General features: G+C 41.2%; 1 protein-coding gene across 4 annotated transcripts; it reads right to left on the bottom strand.

Moving 5' to 3' along the window:
• Positions 1-1,087: 1,087 nt before the first annotated feature.
• INIP (INTS3 and NABP interacting protein) lies at positions 1,088-18,473 on the bottom strand. Of its 4 annotated transcripts, none has more exons than XM_060408910.1 (6): positions 18,432-18,473; positions 16,946-17,021; positions 8,145-8,568; positions 7,265-7,367; positions 5,121-5,211; positions 1,088-3,796 (listed from the first exon to the last, which is right to left on the bottom strand). In XM_060408910.1, the coding sequence occupies exons 4-6, from the start codon at positions 7,300-7,302 to the stop codon at positions 3,701-3,703; spliced, it is 225 nt and encodes a 74-aa protein (XP_060264893.1). In that variant the 5' UTR covers positions 7,303-7,367; positions 8,145-8,568; positions 16,946-17,021; positions 18,432-18,473; the 3' UTR covers positions 1,088-3,700. The 4 variants fall into 4 exon arrangements, with proteins under 4 accessions (XP_060264893.1, XP_060264892.1, XP_011968582.1 ...); XM_060408909.1 differs by lacking the exon at positions 8,145-8,568 and adding an exon at positions 17,102-17,317 and having other exon boundaries at positions 18,287-18,443; XM_012113192.5 differs by lacking the exon at positions 8,145-8,568.
• Positions 18,474-19,206: the final 733 nt, after the last annotated feature.

Raw genomic sequence — 19,206 nt, 5'->3', positions numbered from 1 at the left:
TGGCATGCTGCAGTTCATGGGGTCGCAGAGTCAGACATGACTGAGAGACTGAACTGAACTGAACCAATTTATCCAAATCTGTCCATACAAATCCAACAAAACTGGACTTTTGGTTGCTTCACACCGCCCTCTATACCAGCTCTCCTGCCTGCCTTTGTGCAGGTTTTTCCTATGCTGTGAATGTTGGTCTACCACCATTCCTGGCTGAATCTCTCATCTCAAATTCAAATGACTGTTCTCGCAAGGAGCCTTCACTAGTCCTTCCACGCTCACGTACTCATCCCTTCCTCACCGCTGGTGTGCTGTTAGCCTTTGCTACTAGTGTCGCCTGCTCTAAACTGTCAGATTCTTGAGGACAGTGAAGTTCTCCTCCTCCATCCACGTTCATTCTTTCGTTGTTGTTCAGCTCGAGTCGTATCTGACTCTTTGCAACCCCATGGACTGCAGCACGCCAGGCTTCCCTGTCCTTCACTGTCTCAAGTTTGCTCAAACTCACATCCATTGAGTCAGTAATGCTATCTAACCATCTCATCCTCTGAAGCCATCTTCTCCTCCTGCCCTCAATTTTTCCCAGCATCAGGGTCTTTTCCGGTGAGTCAGTTCTTCACATCAGGTGGCCAAAGTACTGGAGCTTCAGCTTCAGCATCAGTCTTTCAGTGAATATTCAGGGTTGACTGATGTGATCTCCTTGCTGTCCAAGGGACTGTCAAGAGTCTTCTCCAGCACAATTCATCCTCTACTTACTCATTTAAAAAGTTGTGGGTGCCTACTGCATAGTAGTTACTATGCACACAGAGGTGAGGAAGCGGCACTGAGCAGACACTGTTGGACTCAATGCTCCTGAAAAGGGGCTCGTGCCAGCTGAAGGGATTCCAGTTAGGGGCACCAACTGCCCTAACGAACTGATGTCCTCTCTGTTGATATTCCATTTCTGAATGTAACCATATCTGCCAAAATATTTGCCCCAACAGGCCTTAAATGCATAGCAAGGTTGAGTTTTTATTGCCAAAGTAAAGGAAAGACCTAAGACAACTTAATGAGACAGCTTATAAATTTTTCAGGAAAAAAAAATCAGCCTTTGAAATTATTGAGTCATTTCAGTTTTTATTCCAGAGTCATACAAAGCACTATCATCTGTATTATTTAGAAGTGGCTTTCAAAACATTTTTGCCGTGACTCATGGTATTAAAAAAAACACCCTTTACATCACAATCCAGGTCATATTCATTCATTCCTTCATTAAGTACTGACCACCTGCTATATGCCAAATACTATTCTCAGCAGAATACAGTAGTAAACAGGCAGGAAGAACAAACGCCCTTGCCCTCCAAGACCTTACATGCCGGTGGAGCACATGATAAAGTAAACTCACAAACACACAGAAAAGGAAGATTCGTGAACCAAAACCCCTATTTCTACATGCCATGTACTCTGATATTTTCTATTAAAAAAAAAAGTGGGCCGTACCCCATTCAGCCATTTAGTTGGCCTCTCAATTTGGTAATGTATTGGGACCTGCACTCTGAGAAGTACTGGTCTAGGTAAGTTATGAATTAGGCAGTGTGTGTATTGTTCCCCTTTTACAGAGGAGACAGAGCGACAGGTAAGCCTTAAGGTTAAGTGGGTCGGCCACACCTGCAACCCGAGAGAAGCACCACTGGAGCCCATTGCCACCCTCCCCATTATCCTCTGCAGTCCTCACTGCTGTCGCAGTCCCTACTTTGATGGTGAAATCCTGAGCTCTGCCTGGGGCAGACCTTCTCTCCCTGCCAGGGAAGACCGCATTAGTAACTTCTAGGCCTGACTAGACTGTGTGTGCTCAGGTTTGGCCGCTCCCGGGCCCTGCACTGGATGTTGTTTCCTCGCTGCTGCACCAGAGTGGGCTCCTCTGCACTGCGGCTTAACAGCAGGTCTTAACTATCTCTTCCCCTTAAAGGACAGTGCTTTACAGAGCAGGCATTAGTAAATACACATGGAACTGAACTGAATTGGTAAGGAAAGGGGTGGAGGAAGTACTTACTAGTCAGGACTGAAAGATTCAGATGCTTAGGCGATATCTATTTAAAGGGCTGAGACCAGAAAGATACCACTGGGAAAAAGATCTCACCCAGGTTATAAAAGTTACATGTTTGGTAGAAGCATCAGTAGTATAAAAACTGTTCAATCCAAAAATGTTACATCCCTAGCATCAGTAGATTTAGAATGATGCCAGTAGCTCAGGGATTGCACGGAAGAGTAACTTACATTGATTCAAGAAAAGGAGGGCCAAGGCAAGCTGCGTGAACTGGACAGGCAGAGGCAAAGGCCTGGGTGCTCGCCAGCAGTGGGAGAAACGGCACCTTTGCTGTACCGGTGACCATTACAATGGGGACAGCTGCCAACTCACGCAAATGAGGAAAACCAGTCCCAATTCTCAACAGAGAGAATCTAAATGGCACAGCCGTATCTAGAACTGTCCACTCCTGCTACAGTTTAGGTGAGATGGGGCTGAGTGTACGGAACAAACACCTAAGGAAATGAAGGAGAATCTGTTCAAAAAGGGACATGAACTTTTTCTAATTCTTCACTCAAACTGTAACTTCCAGTGTAAAATCTCATCCTACCACCAGACAGGATGGGGACTTAAGGCCAAGATGAGGTCAATTATAAAAAATACTGTATCTGTGATACAGTACAAAACATAATTTCAGTCCTACTAAAAGTAAAAAAAAAAAAAAAAATACCATTAGCTCACTGACCTCTAAGGTTCGGGGACCTACATATGTGTAGATTTTTAGATATCATGAACACTGAATTCTCTAGCCCATGGTTTTCAGAGTTTATTTTGAATTGGAGACACTAATTCCGTAGGACTAAGGTCAGTTGTGGGGACTGCCTATTTAAGTAAGCATCCTGGATTCTTTTCAAAGATGCATCATGTTGAGAAACTTGCTTAACCTAATTCTTTCCTCTTTAACTGAAAAGCGGCTCAACTTTGTTTCTAATTAGAGCAAAAATGGGTAATAAAACTGTTCAGGTACACCATTTATGTAGTAACACTAAATAAGAGCATGTACAAAATTCAAAGCTATATTTCTTATTGTTTTTAATAGCATTTAGTCACATAATTTACAGAGGCATAGGTTTATAAAAGGCATTTACGACTGGCTGGTAACTTACTCACATCTTGGGTTTTCTTTTAAAATTGAGAATAGGGAAACTAGTTACCAGTTAAAGGATACTTTAGGATTTGATGACTATAAACACAAAAGGTACACTGATATCAATTCTATAAACAGCAAATGTGAATGTAACTTACGCCTACTGGTTCACATTTTTAAACAGCGCCCTCATTTGTTTATAAAGTACTTTAAATGGTTCTTGAAACTCTACTGTAGACATGATATATTCAGTCCAACTAGTTTGGAAGGTGGGTTATGTGACCACATCCAATCTGGGGTCTGATTCAGAATTAAAAAACAAACTGCCTTACACACAGATTATAATCCTGAGCAGCAGCATCAGTTCCCAGATAATACAGCTTCCAGAGCTTTCATCAGTCTCCTTTTTTTGCTTTCACTTACACATATTTTTCTTTTAAAGAAACAAAACATATAAAAAAAAGTCCACCAAATTCTGAAAGTCACAGTTTGTATAGCACTGAATGACAGTGGCTTTGGCATTTGACATTACAAAGTCACTGCCATTACAGATCTTTTCTTCATTCTGGGTCAAGGCGAGGTAAAACAGGAAGAATGAGATTCCCAAATGCAGAATCTTGAGTTATGAAGTATCCCGAGGAATGTGCATGTGCATGCTAAGAAAGGGTTTTAAAAAAGAAAAAGAGGCAATTTAGTTATTAAGAGTCACAGTTCTTCAACCAAGGCATTAAAATTACTTACCCTTTCTGAGTGCTTAAGACCAAATTTGTTTTAAAAGCCAGTTCCGCTGTTGCTAATTTTGTTTAAATACACAGAAGATCTACAATAATAAAGAATTCACATCAACAAGTTGCACCAGGTACTCATTTATCCTCCCTACTCTCTTCCTTGTGGTTCCCATCAGTCAGTAATTGAGTCAAAGTCGTGAATTACTTGGTTCCTGGAAGTGGGGAGGAAAACTAGCAACAAGGTCCCAGAGTGCTCTGCTCTTGGTCAATAAAGCAGCAGAGTGAGAAAGAAGGGCAGAAGCTGGAAGGAGAAGGGGCAAGGCAGCTGATTACTGGTGATTAAGGTGCCAACATTTTGTAGAGAATGCTGGAATGGAAATAACAAAACCAGCAGTGATGTCCTTTGTCACTAAACAAAGGACTGTTTATAGGTGGTCTAAAGGGAGATGATCTTTAATGTAATGTTCCTTGCAATTCTGAGATTCTAAGGCTTAAAATCATCAGTAATGATGTCTTGTCCAAGGTCTCTGAGAATCTTAAATTATCCAAGATCAATGAAATACTAAAACTGTTCATCACAGTCAATTTTTTTAAGATGATGGGTTGTCAGATTTCCATATTAAGAGTTAAGTCTTGCTCAGTCGTGTCCAACTTTTTGCGACCCTACAGACTACAGCCCACCAGGCTCCTCTGTCCATGGGATTCTCCAGGCAAGAATGCTGGGGTGGGTTGCCATGCCCTCCTCCAGAGGATCTTCCCAACCCAGGGACTGAACCTGTGTGTCTCATGTCTCCTGCACCGGCGGTGGGCTTACCACTAGCACCACTCAAAACAGATATGCTGACCATTAAAAAAAGAATCCAAGCAACAATAAATCAGACTATCAAAGAACATAACAGCATGACCAATCTGAAAAATATATATGTACTATTAAACTAGCCAGCCAGTTCAGCTTCTTGAGTTCATTCACACCATCCAAATATCCTACACTCTTTTGTGCACAAGCAGTCTCTTGCCAGGTGCGGCAAAAAATCAATCATGACCACGTCAACAACATAAAAGATATTTTCATTACTCCTGTATTGGTCCTTCAAATCCTTTGGGCATGACTGAACATCAGCAAACCACTGCAATTATGTATGGAACATTTTTATTGATATTGCTCCAATGAAATACAAAATAAGAACTGTGCTGGTTTCTAAGCCCCGGGAAATCTCCAGTGAGATAAGAATGTCAGTCACACTTTTCTCACCTGCAAAGCTGCCTTCTGCTGGGCTGCAATATGCTGCTGCTCAGCGTGGTCCCGGAAGTCCTTGTTGAGGGCGGGTCTCGAGAGCGCAATGCTAAAGTGAGAATCTTAGTTACTTGACTATTTAGAGACTCCTTTACTTTTGAATCACATTTTTCATTAGATATTCTATATAGGGATTATTTAAAAAACAAAACATCTTCCTGAATAAGTCTTCTTTCCTTCTTCCACTGTTTACATTAATTTATAAGGAAAAGCCCATATTATTTACTAGTGCTTCAGATTATCTCCTTTTTATCAATGATTTATGGTCTTCTGCTTTCAAACTGATTTGAGGTAAAGTTACATTTATGATGAAGACTAAAGAGCTGACTATTTCAAGCAGATGGTGGAGCATATGAAGGCAGGATTCAACCCTGACACATTGGAAGGAATTCATGGTTTAGCAGGACTGGAGGTCTGGAGGGGGGAGCAGTGGGTTGTCAAAAAATGAGTCTAGGAAGGAAGGCAGGTACCAGGACATGTACAGCCTCGTGAAAGAAATCAAGAAATTCAATTCCTAGGCCAGGAAATTAAACATAAGAGAATGATAGATGCTTGCAGAAGGAAGTGACAGGGAATAATAAACAATTAAAGTTCACATTTCTGACTTTGATTACTAGTGGATCTGTACCACTCCTGGCAACAAGTAAGCCAAGAATACTAAGTAGGTAGAGAGGGGAGATGAGTTCAGTGTGAAACACATCAAGTGTGAAACGCCTGCAGGACATCAAAGTGCAGATGTCCAGGAGGCAGTCTGGTACTTGAGAGAGGAATGGGCTAGAGACGTAAGCGTGTAAAAGTTATCAGCACATAGATAACAGGCTGTGAAAGTGGATTCAACTGTCCAGTGAAAAGACGCAGACTGGGCAACTGGTCTAGAACAGAACTTGGGGGAATACCAACACTCAAGAGACAGGCAGTGGAGAAAGGTCTAAAATAGACACCAAGACGGTCTAACAGTGAATGAATGGAAGCCAAGAAGACTATTTTAAGGAGGAAGAAGCTGTATACAATGGAATAAAAAAAAATTAAAAGCTTGTCATCTGTGACGGCAAATCCCGTATGAGCTCACTTATATGTGGAATCTAAAAAACAAAATGAAAACAGACTTCTATATACCTGAATCTAACACAATATTTATATCAAGTATATGCCAATAAAAATTAAAACAAAAAATTAACCAGTAATAATAAAAAAAAGAAAACAGACTCACAGATAAACAGGTGGTTAACAGAGGGGAGGGGTGTGAGGTGGGAGAAACAGGTAAAGGGGATTAAGAGGCACCAACCTGTTAGAAAATAAAGAGGTCAGAGGAATGTAATATGCAGCGTAAGAAATGTGATCGACAATGTTGTGATAACTTTGCGTAGGGACAGACGGTCACTTCCTGTAGTGGTCAGATCAGTGCGCAGTAAACCTGCAGCTAATGTAATACTGTACAGTAACTACACCTCCATTTTTGAAAAGGAAGAAATCAGTGGTTTCAAATAACGCTAAGCAGTCTAACAAGAAAAGGACTTTGGTTCATCAGATTTAGCCACAAGGAAGTTGCAAGTGACCTGGGCTCCAATCCATTCTTTGGGGCTAGGTTGGGGAGGCCTGGAAGTCAGACTGTAGTGGGCTAGGGAGTCAGTAAGTGAGAGAGCAGAGATGTGTAGGTAGACAACTCCTTTAAGAGATCTGCCTGAAAGAGGGAAAGGGAAGTTAAGGTGGTGGCCGAATGGAATAATGGGTGTCAAGGAAGAGATTTAAGATGGCAGAAATGAAATAAAGATCATTAAGCTACCTCAATTTTACCTACTTGGCATAATGCTTAAAAAGTGGGACATTAACAATAATTTCATGAATAACAACAACCAAAAAACACAAAACTCTTCTTTTTTTGCAAGTAGCCTGTAGAGAAAATTAAATATTCTGATTAGAATGAAAATATTTAAAATCTAAACAATTTTTTTAAAATTTAATTTTTTCAAATCCAACTAGGAAATAAAACATCACATGTTAAATTCCAATGTTAAAGAAACAAATCACTGCCAACCAATTCTAATTCTGTCCAAGATGCTTTTTGTATCACTAAATATAAAAACCAGGTTATTCTTCTATACCTAGCTCCAGGATGATTTGTTGAAGATTGGTTCTGCATTAGTAACTTTCTTTTTTCTTTGTCCAGCTCTGCCAAGATTGCAACTCTATTTTTGTTTTGAAAACCTAAAATAAGAGAGGGGGTGGGGAATGAGAAAGAAAGAAAACAGATTAGAGCTTTATAAGCTCTAATAAATAAAGCTCTACTTTATAAGCCTAGGCTACCTAGAAATCCAGAAAGCAAAATTTTATTCTCTAACAGGATAATAAACTAGTAAGCACTTTTCCTTCTCTATTGCCTATTTTCAACCAACTGTAACAGCATTATACGCAGATAAAAGCAAAGTATAATTCTGACTGACGACTTTTAAGACTTAGTTCTACAGAATTTTAATCACCAAAGATGGGTAACAGCATTTGTTTCTTAAAATCTCTGTGGCCCCAAATTCGGCAGGGACCAATCTCTACCTTGCTCAGTCAATCTCTGAAGTGGAGATTTTCTTAGTTCTCAGTTCTAGGAGTCTTTATGAATGCCTCTTTCATGGAAGTGGAGATCGTGAAAAGTATTAGATATACTCAGGTCAAAACAGTATTTCTTTTTCTCAACAGCTTTCATTCAGAAATGACACACACAGTCTTTCAAGGAACAAGCCAAAGAATTGCAACTGACTAGCAACAGTTCTGAGAGAGAAATGGAACAGAACTGAAGGGAAAGGCTTCAGTCAGGTCTGTCAGGCTCCTATCTTCGGACCTTGTCTGATGTCCCAGAACTGTACTTCCTTTTTGACCTTTCAAAAATAATTTATATGGCAGTTTTTGCACAAAACATTTACTATATTATAGACATATATAGTCAACAGAACTTAAGTAACAGTAATAGCTTATTTCAAATTTGAAACTTACGGCAAAACACTAGGTAGTCTATTTGTTACATGAAGTACATTATTATGCTTCAGTTCAGTTCAGTTCACTTCAGTCGCTCAGTCGTGTCCGACTCTTCGCGACCCCATGAGTCACAGCACGCCAGGCCTCCCTGTCCATCACCATCTCCCAGAGTTCACTCAGACTCACGTCCATCGAGTCCATGATGCCATCCAGCCTTCTCATCCTGGGTCGTCCCCTTCTCCTCCTGCCCCCAATCCCTCCCAGCATCAGAGTCTTTGCCAATGAGTCAGCTCTTCGCATGAGGTCTGGCTCTTTGCGACCCTATGAACTGTAGTCCTCCAGGTTCTTCTGTTCGTGGGATTTTTCAGGCAGGATTACTGGAGCAGGTTGCCATTTCCTCCTCCAGGGGATCTTCCCGATCCAGGGACTGAACTTGAGTCTCCTACATTGGCAGGCAGATTCTTTACCACTGAGCCACCCAGGAAGGTGAGTTATGTGAAGTAGTTAAGTGTAATTTTCTAGAGCAAGATTCTCCCACTGTCAAGGTTGCACAAACTTAACTCAAAGACACAGATATATAAAATTTAACTTCTGTTACAGTCACTACATGAACTGTTTTTTAACACAAACTATCTCTTGCCATAATTCAGTATTTTACTTTTATGTTATTTTACATGTATCTTAAAGTTAAAGGTAACTTTTACATTCTTAGAAGCATGAGGGTAGTAAAACATATTATCTCATGTACAGGAGGAAATACTATTTCTTTATAACTAAACTTTTTCCTAATAAAATTATTTTATAATGCAGCACACTCTAAAAGTTCCACTTTCAGAACTATAACTCTGTCTCCATTCACAATCATATGTACTCTCATTTCCACATTCATTTACAGAAACATTTTAATACCACACATTTCTGTGTCACTAAAAATATTCTGGAGTAACTAGCATTACATCAAACTGCACTTAAAACCTAACAGCTAATAATTCACATTGTGTGAAGAGTTCTATGACACTTAACAAGGACTAATAGGAAATCTTTTTATTGAAAAAAATCTAAAACTAAAGAATGAAAATTAGTTTGATAAGTGGGGTTATGGATAATATACTTTCCAATTACAGTTATTATACTGCTTTCAAAACAATGATTATTTTTAAAGATATTTTAAAAATTCAAATCCTTTCAAGTACTTATCTTACAAGCTATATACTCTTCACAACTCTACAGTGAATCGAACTATATCACCCTAAGAGAGCTGCTTAGGGGGAGGTTCCCTGGTGGCCTACTGGTCAGCACTGCACGCTTTCAGTACCATAGCCTAGGTTCAATTCCTGACTGGGTAACTGAGACCCTACAAGCCGCTTAGTGTGTCCCGTCCTCAAAAAAACAAAACAGCTGCTTAATATTGGAGGAGTCCATTCCTCCAATTAGCTTACTGGTTTACTAATAAACTATTAGTTTAACATGTTTTAAGTTATTTATTGTGTATAAATTACATAAATGCAGGCACTAAGGCAGATGCTAAGAATGCAGCCACGTGTCACAACCTGACTTCACTCTAGGTCTCATGGTTCTTAAAACATTCCAGTGAAGAAGGAAATTATCAAATAATTACACAGATGAATGTATAATTAGAGTCTAAGATGAGCAGTCTGAAATAAAGAAATAAAATTCTATCAGCATTTATAACATTCACTGTAGGACTCAATGTTGAATCACCCGGACTCAGACGGGAAGGAGGGGGAGCAGTGTCAAAGCAGTCTCCCCCAGGAAGGAGTGCTTGAGCTGAAATGTTAGATTAATTAGTTTAATTAGGGGTGGAGGGACAAAATAACCCTTCCCCTGGTAGAAAGATCAGAGAAGCTACAAGGCTGAGAATACACTAGACAAGAGGAAAAAAGCCAGTAGAACAAGCTAGAGATGAGAGGTTGTTCATGGCCAGAGAAATGAACAGACATGCCAAACCCAAGAGCTTTTTAGGCAGTTAAATCAAGGGGACAATGAGAGAATTAGTATGAAGTAAGGAATAAGGAATAATCATCTCCAACTCTTTGCAACCCCATACTGTAGCCCACCAGGCTCCTCTGTCCATGAATTTTCCAGGCAAGAATACTGGAGCAGATTGCCACGTTTTTGGAGGGTAGGCAGGCAGAATATTATTATGCCTCCTTAATGATACATAAAATGTATTCAGTGGTTCAAGCTTATACTAATTCAGGAGAGATTGCCTGAGTCTAAGTCTTCGCAGAGTAAAAAATATAACAACATTATTAACTGAATTAATTAGTAGCAGTATCTGGTCTTCTAGATAGCTAGTTAGTGGCAAACATTTCCTATAACTTGCAAGATTAAAAAATTATTCAACTCTTAGCCACCTTTTAGAATTTACTGAAAACACAGATCAGGGAAAAGAATAAGCCCTGGTGTCTGCTCAGGCGATCTCCCTGTGTTCAAGCTCTCTCTCTCTTAGGCCCTGGGGGCTTACCCCTTTAAGCTGCTGCCTCTTCTTCTATTGAGGTTCCTTGTCTTCATCAGTGGCTAAATAAGATGATGAGACCTCTTCTGCTTGGATCACCCTTTCCTCCTCACTCACTTTTCTTTTCCTCTTACAGATAAACTCATTTCTCTGAGTTTATTTATAGTAAATAGCTTTAGTATTTTTAGATTTGATATATTTTAGAGTTTATAGTAAGGATTTTCTGCTTAATAATAGCTGCATAAGAGATGCAAAAATAAAGGTGAGGTCTTTTGCCCCTAGTCTAGAGCTCCCAATTTTTTCTTGGATGCTATAATTACAATGTTCAAACCCACAGCAAAAGCGCAGTGTGGGAAACAATCAACAGCGAACTTGGGCACAGATTCAATCTGGGTTCTCATCTCAGTACTATCAGTATTTAATATTGGGAAAATCACCTCACTATACAGGACCGGTAGGCATAACAATGACAACTTTGAAGGATGGTTATATGAAATATAGTAAATATAAAAAAACACCTAGCATACTGCCTGCCACGTGGTTCAGTTCAGTAGCTCAGTAGTGTCCGACTCTCTGCGACGCCATGAACCGCGGAACGCCAGGCCTCCCTGTCCATCGCCAACTCCTGGAGTCCGCCCAAACCCATGTCCATTGAGTCGGTGATGCCATCCAACCATCTTATCCTCTGTTGTCCCCTTCTCCTCCTGCCCTCAATCCCTCCCAGCATCAGGGTCTTTCCAAGGAGTCAGTACTTCACATCAGGTGGCCAAGTATTGGAGTTTCAGCTTCAACATCAGTCCTTCCAAAGCTTACTAAATACTAGCTATTACTTAATTACTGGCTATTACTTACTTACTAAATACTAGCTATTACTTTTAGTATCACTTAGTGTTCTCTATCCGGAGAAGGCAGTGGCACCCCACTCCAGTACTCTTGGCTGGAAAATCCCATGGACAGAGGAGCCTGGTGGGCTGCAGTCCATGGGGTCACAAAGAGTCAGATACGACTGAGTGACTTCACTTTCACTTTTCACTTTCATGCATTGGAAAAGGACATGGCAACCCACTCCAGTGTTCTTGCCTGGAGAATCCCAGGGACGGGGGAGCCTGGTGGGCAGCCATCGATGGGGTCGCACAGAGTCAGACACGAGTGAAGCGACTTAGCAGCAGCAGCAGCAGTGTTCTCTATCATTTAGTTTGTTAACCTCACTAGATTCTTTAAAATATATATATTTATTTGGTTGCGCTGAGTCTTAGTTGAGGCATGTGGGATCTAGTTCCCTGACCAGGAATCAAACCTGGGCCCCCTGCACTGGGAGCCGTTTTAGCCACTGGACTACCAGGCAAGTCCCCTCACTAGATTCTTGTCAGCCCCATTCTGACAATTCTCGTTCAGTAAACAGGTTTCCATTACAAAGGATACAAGTGATTAGCACAGTTTTCAAGGTTACACTCACGTGACTGGCCTCCCAGGTCAGTCTCAATGGACCGGGGATCACAAGCTCTCTTTTACTATACAAACAATCTCATTCTAGTTTATATAACACTCTGCCTCAATTCAGTTTCATTCCTATTTGAACCTGGGCCTATAGATCAATTCCAGAAATCGATCTATTACTCTAAGCATCAGAAAACTACTGTAGTGCCTTTGCCTTGACAATGAGAAATGAGACAAAAAGAAATCTAGCTTTCTTTATTTAGAAATCTAGCTTTAAAAAACCAACTCCAAATTGTGTCTTTGCATCCACACTCTCATCTTTAAAAAAGGTACAAATACAAGAATTTTAAGGTGATTTTTATGCATCACTAGGATAAATTCTTAATTAAGAGGTAGCATACCTTAGCACAAGCCTGAAGGGTAAATTTGCTTTCCTTCTGGACCATAGATGGTTTAAGAACCTGGGTCTGAGGTCCCAAGAGCTATGCTACTCCAATCCTACACAGCATCCTGAAATCACAGCTAAGAACATCCAAACTGGCCCCAAATCAATAGTTCCCATCACTGGATTATAGGAATTCTAGCTATTACTCTAAGCATTCTGAGGTAACTATAATAGAACTAAAAGAACTAGGATGTTACTCGGTGTTTCACCAGGTTTCTCTGTGTAGCTAAAATCAGGTTAGAGCCATCTCCCAACTGCCAACACATGATCACGGGACTCTGATACTTACCAGTCATTAGCGCCTCTTTCCATAGGAATGGTACCTTGGCCAAGTTCCAGTTTGACAATCTGCCTCTACATATTAAATTCTCAAAATGTTACTTATTGATCAAATAATTATTATGAACCCATCAAATGTTCCACACTATGGTGAATGCTAAGGAGAATTGAGAGACTTCAGTAACTGTCTGAAGAGCTTGTGAAATTTAGCAGTTCAGACGGCTACTGCAGTATGACAGACTGCTAGATCTCCAGATGACCTGCCCCCTACAGTAGAGACACTAATACATTACACCACACAGATGAAGGTTTTTGTAAAAGTCATTGTTCTTTCAGGTGTTATTGTAAGATAATTATGGAACTTTGTCTTCAATCTTCATAATAAGTAGTCCCAATACACATAAACAGTACAGAAGTAATTTAACATAAAGAGTAAAATGCAGTAACTCCAAAAATAGTTTATTTTCCCTGAGAGTCTCAGAGTCTATAGAACATGATATGGACTCCCTCTGCTGGTGTCTAATAGCAACAGCTCATGACACCAAAAAAATCACTGACAAAAGAGCAACAAAAGTCAAAGGACTAACCTAAATTTGCTTCTATTTAGGGGATGTTTCATAGTGGATTTGACTACGAATCAATCCAAGGCAACAGTAAAAATGATTGTGTTTTATTCCAACTGCTTAAAAAATTATAAATCTTGAATATCTGTGCTATTACAACAGAAAGATAAAAATATTTGTTTTCATTTGGACTTCACGGTGTGACTTTTAGAAGCATATTTTCTCTCCAAAATGGATTTCTCTTAGTTTCATTTTGGTTCAAATTAAAATTTTAATCTGAATCCCTATAACCTGTTGAAAATAAGAGGTCAAAGACCACAGGGGAATGCTGACCTGTAATTAGTCCACAGAACACACAAATCACTCTTGGGTATTTGCGAGAACAGAACTGCATTAGCTGGTTACACCCAGTAAAGCTGTCACCACAGCTAGGCTTTTACAATACCACACTTCTATAAAGGGCTTCCTAGGTGGCTTGGTGGTAAAGAATCTGCCTGACAAGGCAGAAGACTCAGGTTCAATCCTGGGAAACATTCCCTAGAGAAGGAAATGGGAACTCACTCCAGTGTTCTTGCCTGGAAAATCCCATGGATAGAGGAGCCTGGCAGGCTGCAGTCCATGGGGTCACAAAGCGTTGGACGCAACTTAGCAACTAAAACTTTCACACCCAGGATGGATTTTCTAATTCCAAGTACCCTTTGAGGAACTGCCCCCATTTTGACTGCTTTGTGTAAAAATAAAGACTGTTGTTTAAGACCGGAAAAAAAAAAAAAAAAGTGAGCAAGATTTCAGCTTCTACAGCCAACATAAAGGAAACAAGAGTTTGTTTGGAGTATAATTTGAGCCAAGCCATCTACTAGAACAAAATCACATTTCAGAGGAATATACCAGAATCCAGGGTCTCTATAACGTATTAGTCATAGTACCCAGGATTTCATAACAAATCACTAAGTGTAGTAAGAAATTTGGGCTTCCCTGGTGGCTCAGCTGGTAAAGAATCCACCTGCAATGTGGGAGACCTGGGTTTGATCCCTGGGTTGGGAAGATCCCCTGGAGATGGGAAAGACTACCCATTCCAGTATTCTGGCCTAGAGAATTCCATGGACTGTATAGTCTATGGGGTCACAAAAAGTCGGACATGACTGAGCGACTTTCACTTAGAGTAAGAAAAAGACAAATGTGACCCATACTCCCCCCAAAAAAAACAACAAAAAACAACGCAGTCAACAGAAACCAACTCCAAAACGATCTAGGTGATGTAATTAGCAGTGACACAGAACCTGTATCCAGACTCTTAAAAAAAAACTGGTAATAAAAACAGTTTTTAAAAAAATGAGCAAAAGGAAGTCTGAACAAACACTTCACAAAGATTTTCGATGGCCAATACGCACATTAAAAAGTGCTCAACATTTGTCATCAGGGAAATGCAAGTTAATACTACAATGAGATGTCACTTTTTTACACCCTCTAAAATGGCTAAAATTGAAAAGACCAACAGTGCTCTATATGGAGCAACCAGAAATATCACACTTTACTAGAGGGAACGTAAAGTACACTCCACTGCTCTACTCCTAGCTATTTATCCAAATATCCGCAAAAAGACTTACAAATAGTCAAAGCAGCTTTATTCACAATGACCCAAACTGACAGAACCCCAAAGTCTCCAAAAAGGAAAACGAATAAGGAAACTGGTAAATTCATGCAATGGAATACTAGTCTGCAATAACAAAGATAAACAACTGTCACGCGGCACAAGGTGGACGGTTCTCACAGACAGTACAGTGAGTGTGGGCAGGACAGAAACATGTTTATATGATGTTTAAAATGAAACACGACTACGCTTAATTTAAAAATAAGATCTGTCAGATGGACGCTTACTTTTGATATGGAGAGGAAAACAGAAGTTTCAATTTTTCAAGTAGGTTTGTAAGTTTGTAAGTTTCACTTACAAGGTGGAACCGATACTTTCTGGAGATTAAACTTTGCTTTTGAAAACTTATTTTTAAACAAAACAAAAACTCCTTACTTGGGATGTTTCTAACTTGATTGGCTTATGGGAGCTCTTAACACACATGAAATGTGTATGGAAAGTTTTTCAAGCAAATGAAAATAAAAACATGGATATGGCCCAATGACAATTTTAACTTCTTTAAAAGTGGTTCTTATCTCAAGTAAAAAAGTAAGAGAACAAATGTCAGAGCAGGACCTAAGGTTTATAATGTGAGCAATATTAACACAGATTAAAATATAGGATTTAGATGTTCCAGATGTTCAAGCTGGATTTAGGAAAGGCAGAGAAACCAGAGATCAAATTGCTAACATCTGCTGTATCATCAAAAAGCAAGAGAGTTCCATAAAAACATCTACTTCTGCTTCACTGACTATGCCAAAGCCTTTGACTGTGTGGACCACAACAAACTCTGGAAAATTCTTACCGAGATGGGAATACCAGACCACCTAACCGGAGCAATCTATACGCAGGTCAAGAAGCAACAGTTAGAACTAGACATGGAACAACAGACTGGTTCCAAATCGGGAAAGGAGTACATCAAGGCTGTATATTGTTACCCTGCTTATTTAACTTATATGCAGAGTACATCATGAGAAACGCTGGACTACATGAAGCACAAGCTGGAATCAAGATTGCTGGGAGAAATATCAATAACCTCAGAAATATCAATAACACCACCCTTATGGCAGAAAGAAGAACTAAAGAGCCTCTTGATGAAAGTGAAAAAAGAGAGTGAAAATTTGGTTTAAAATTCAACATTCAGAAAACTAAGATCGTGGCATCTGGTCCCATCACTTCATGGCAAACAGATGGGGAAACAGTGGAAACCGTGATAGACTTCATTTTTGGGGGGCTCCAAAATCACTACAGATGGTGACTGCAGCCATGAACTGAAAAGACGTTTGTTCCTTGGAAGAAAAGTTATGACCAACGTAGACAGGTTATTAAAAAGCAGAGACATTATTTTGCCAACAAAGGTCCATCTAGTCAAAGCTATGGTTTTTCCAGTAGTCATGTATGGATGTGAGAGTTGGACTATAAAGAAAGCTGAGAGCCAAAGAATTGATGCTTTTGAACTGTGGTGTTGGAAAAGACTCTAGACAGTCCTTCGGACAGCAAGGAGATTCAACCAGTCCATCCTAAAGGAAATAAGTCCTGAACAGTCATTGGAAAGACTGATGCTGAAGCTCCAATACTTTGGTCACCTGATGTGAAGAACCGACTCATCTGAAAAGACCCTGATGCTGGGAAAGAGTGAGGGCAGGAGGAGAAGGGGACGACAGAGGATGAGATGGTTGGATGGCATCACTGACTCAATAGACATAGGTTTGGGTGGACTCCGGGAGCTGGTGATGGACAGGGAGGCCTGGCAGGCTTCAGTTCATGGGGTCATAAAGAGTCGGACATGACTGAGCAACTGAACTGACTGACATATAGACAAAATGATCGAATTGCTTCAAATATGCGATTTTATTTTGCTAGTCTTTTTTTTTTGCTATTCATTTTTAATTCTGCCTACAATGACTACCCTATGCTAAATTTCTACCCAAATTAATTTTCTATCAAAAGTTCCTAGTAATAAAAGAAATTCCAGGATGCACTTACCTTGTCCTGAAGGGTTTGCTGCCATCTTCCTATTTTCTGTTTCAACTATGTTCAGGGGTCAGCACTTTACAAACACCTGTGAAAAATAATGTGTACACACTTATCTTCATCTCTTCAGAAACATATGTCTGAAAGGCACGCAACTTAAAGCAATACCTCAAGTTATTTAGAGGGCTCAGTTGCTTCAGTCATGTTTGACTCTGCGACCTTAAAGCCTGCCAGGCTCCTCTGTCCATGGGATTTTCCAGACAATACTGGGTTGCCATTTCCTACTCCAGGAGATCTTCCTGACCCAGGGATGGAACCAGTGTCTTTTATGTCTCCCATATTGTCAGATGGGTTCTTTACCTCTAGCACCACCTGGGAAGCCCACTTAGTGAAAGTCAAATTTTTATTCTTGCAGATGTTGATACCGACAGTTAGCATTACTGTCTTTAATTACATCATTAGGTTATGTTTACCAAATACTACCAAATCTATCAACTAATTGATAGTATCAATGCGATTACAGGACTAGGAAGCAAAAATCACTCAACGATAGTGCCTCTGGATTCATTTAAGATACCTAGCTAATAACTACTGTGTATACTACTTAAGGCTAAAAAGGGAAAGAAGCCGAATATTTCTCCAGTATATACTCTGCACTCTACACTTTATGACTGAAATTAGTTATTTTATTTATCACCACTTTATAAATGGGGAGATTGTGCCCAAGGTAACAAAGCTAGTGCGAATACTGTTAGTTTTAAATTTCGTGCTTTTGAACTAGGCCTTGGGTAGATCCCAAATGAGCAAGACCCTAGTCTTGCTCTCATGAAATGTACAATCCAGTGGGAAAACACTGTCTCATTGTCTCATTCAAGGAACAATACTAAAAAAAGTTTAATACGCGCTTTTTACAAGGCGTAAACAACGCTCTGTGAGCAGAGACGAACTGATTCTACTGGCGTGACGAGGTATGCCTTATAAGATGCGCACGAAAAGACAAGAGCTAGTAAACACATGTCGGTTTTGAACAAAATAATGTTAGGTGTCTCCTGCGGCTTAAGTACAGAGCAGACGAAAACCGGGTTAGGAAGGGAGGAACAAGAAGGCCATCTTGTGATGGGGGACTTCAAGCAGGGACGTGACAAGGTTGTACCAGCCTCTCAGAAGGGTCCCTGGGGCGTGCGTGGAGGCTGGCGCAGCGGCTGCGGCCGAGACCCAGGACAACACGGGGAGTGAATGCTGGGAGGCAAAGCTGACGGGGAAGCCACTACCCTATAGCATGGGATGGCGGCAGCAAGTCAGCGCCGGGGCCACACACCTCCATAACCGGTGCCGCCAGGCGGTCCTACTTACCGCGAGGCGAAAGAGCCAGGACCGCCTAGCCGTCAGGTCGCGTTCTCCAAGGGGGCGCGACCACTTAAGGACCCACAACTGGAGCTCAACGTGTAACTCCACAACCCTCCCGCCCCCGGTGCTCTTCCGCCCCCGGGTGACTTACCCACGAGGGAGCGGAAGTCCCGCCTCCCGCCTGGACCCAACTGCCGCTCCTCACGGTGATTCGTACTTTAACTGCCAACCTCATGCATACGCCACTTCCTTTCCAAAGAGTGGCAGCCAGAGAGGCTCAGGGAACTTGCAGGCCGGGGGCGGGGCCCGAAAGGGGCGGGGCGCGCAGTGACGTAGGGGCGGGGCAGAGACAGAATGGGTCCCTAGCACCGCGAGTAGCTATTCCGTCCAGACCGCTGGGGGCAGAAAAGCCACCAGGGCAGCAACTGTGAATCCACTTAGGTTGGGACTGAGGCGGAGGTGCGGTTGGCACTCGGAGAGCGAGCTTTAACAACCTTCTTGGGGTTGCGCATCTTGATGTACACAAATCCCGGGGATACTTTTCTACTTTTAGTTCAGTTCAGTTCAGTCGCTCAGTCGTGTCCGACTCTTTGCGACCCCATGAATTGCGGCACGCCAGGCCTCCCTGTCCATCACCAACTTCCGGAGTTCACTCAGACTCGCGTCCATCGAGTCAGTGATGCCATCCAGCCATCTCATCCTCTGTCGTCCCCTTCTCCTCCTGCCCCCAATCCCTCCCAGCATCAGAGTCTTTTCCAATGAGTCAACTCTTCTCATGAGGTGGACGAAGTATTGGAGTTTCAGCTTTAGCATCATTCCTTCCAAAGAACACCCAGGGCTGGCTCCTTCAGAATGGACTGGGTGGATCTCCTCGCAGTCCAAGGGACTCTCAAGAGTCTTCTCCAACACCACAGTTCAAAAGCATC

Source organism: Ovis aries, chromosome 2 (genome assembly GCF_016772045.2).
Source record: "Ovis aries strain OAR_USU_Benz2616 breed Rambouillet chromosome 2, ARS-UI_Ramb_v3.0, whole genome shotgun sequence".
Classification (NCBI taxonomy): Eukaryota; Metazoa; Chordata; class Mammalia; order Artiodactyla; family Bovidae; genus Ovis; species Ovis aries.
The sequence above is the reverse complement of the archived record's forward strand: the minus strand, read 5'-3'. Positions and strand labels throughout refer to the sequence as shown.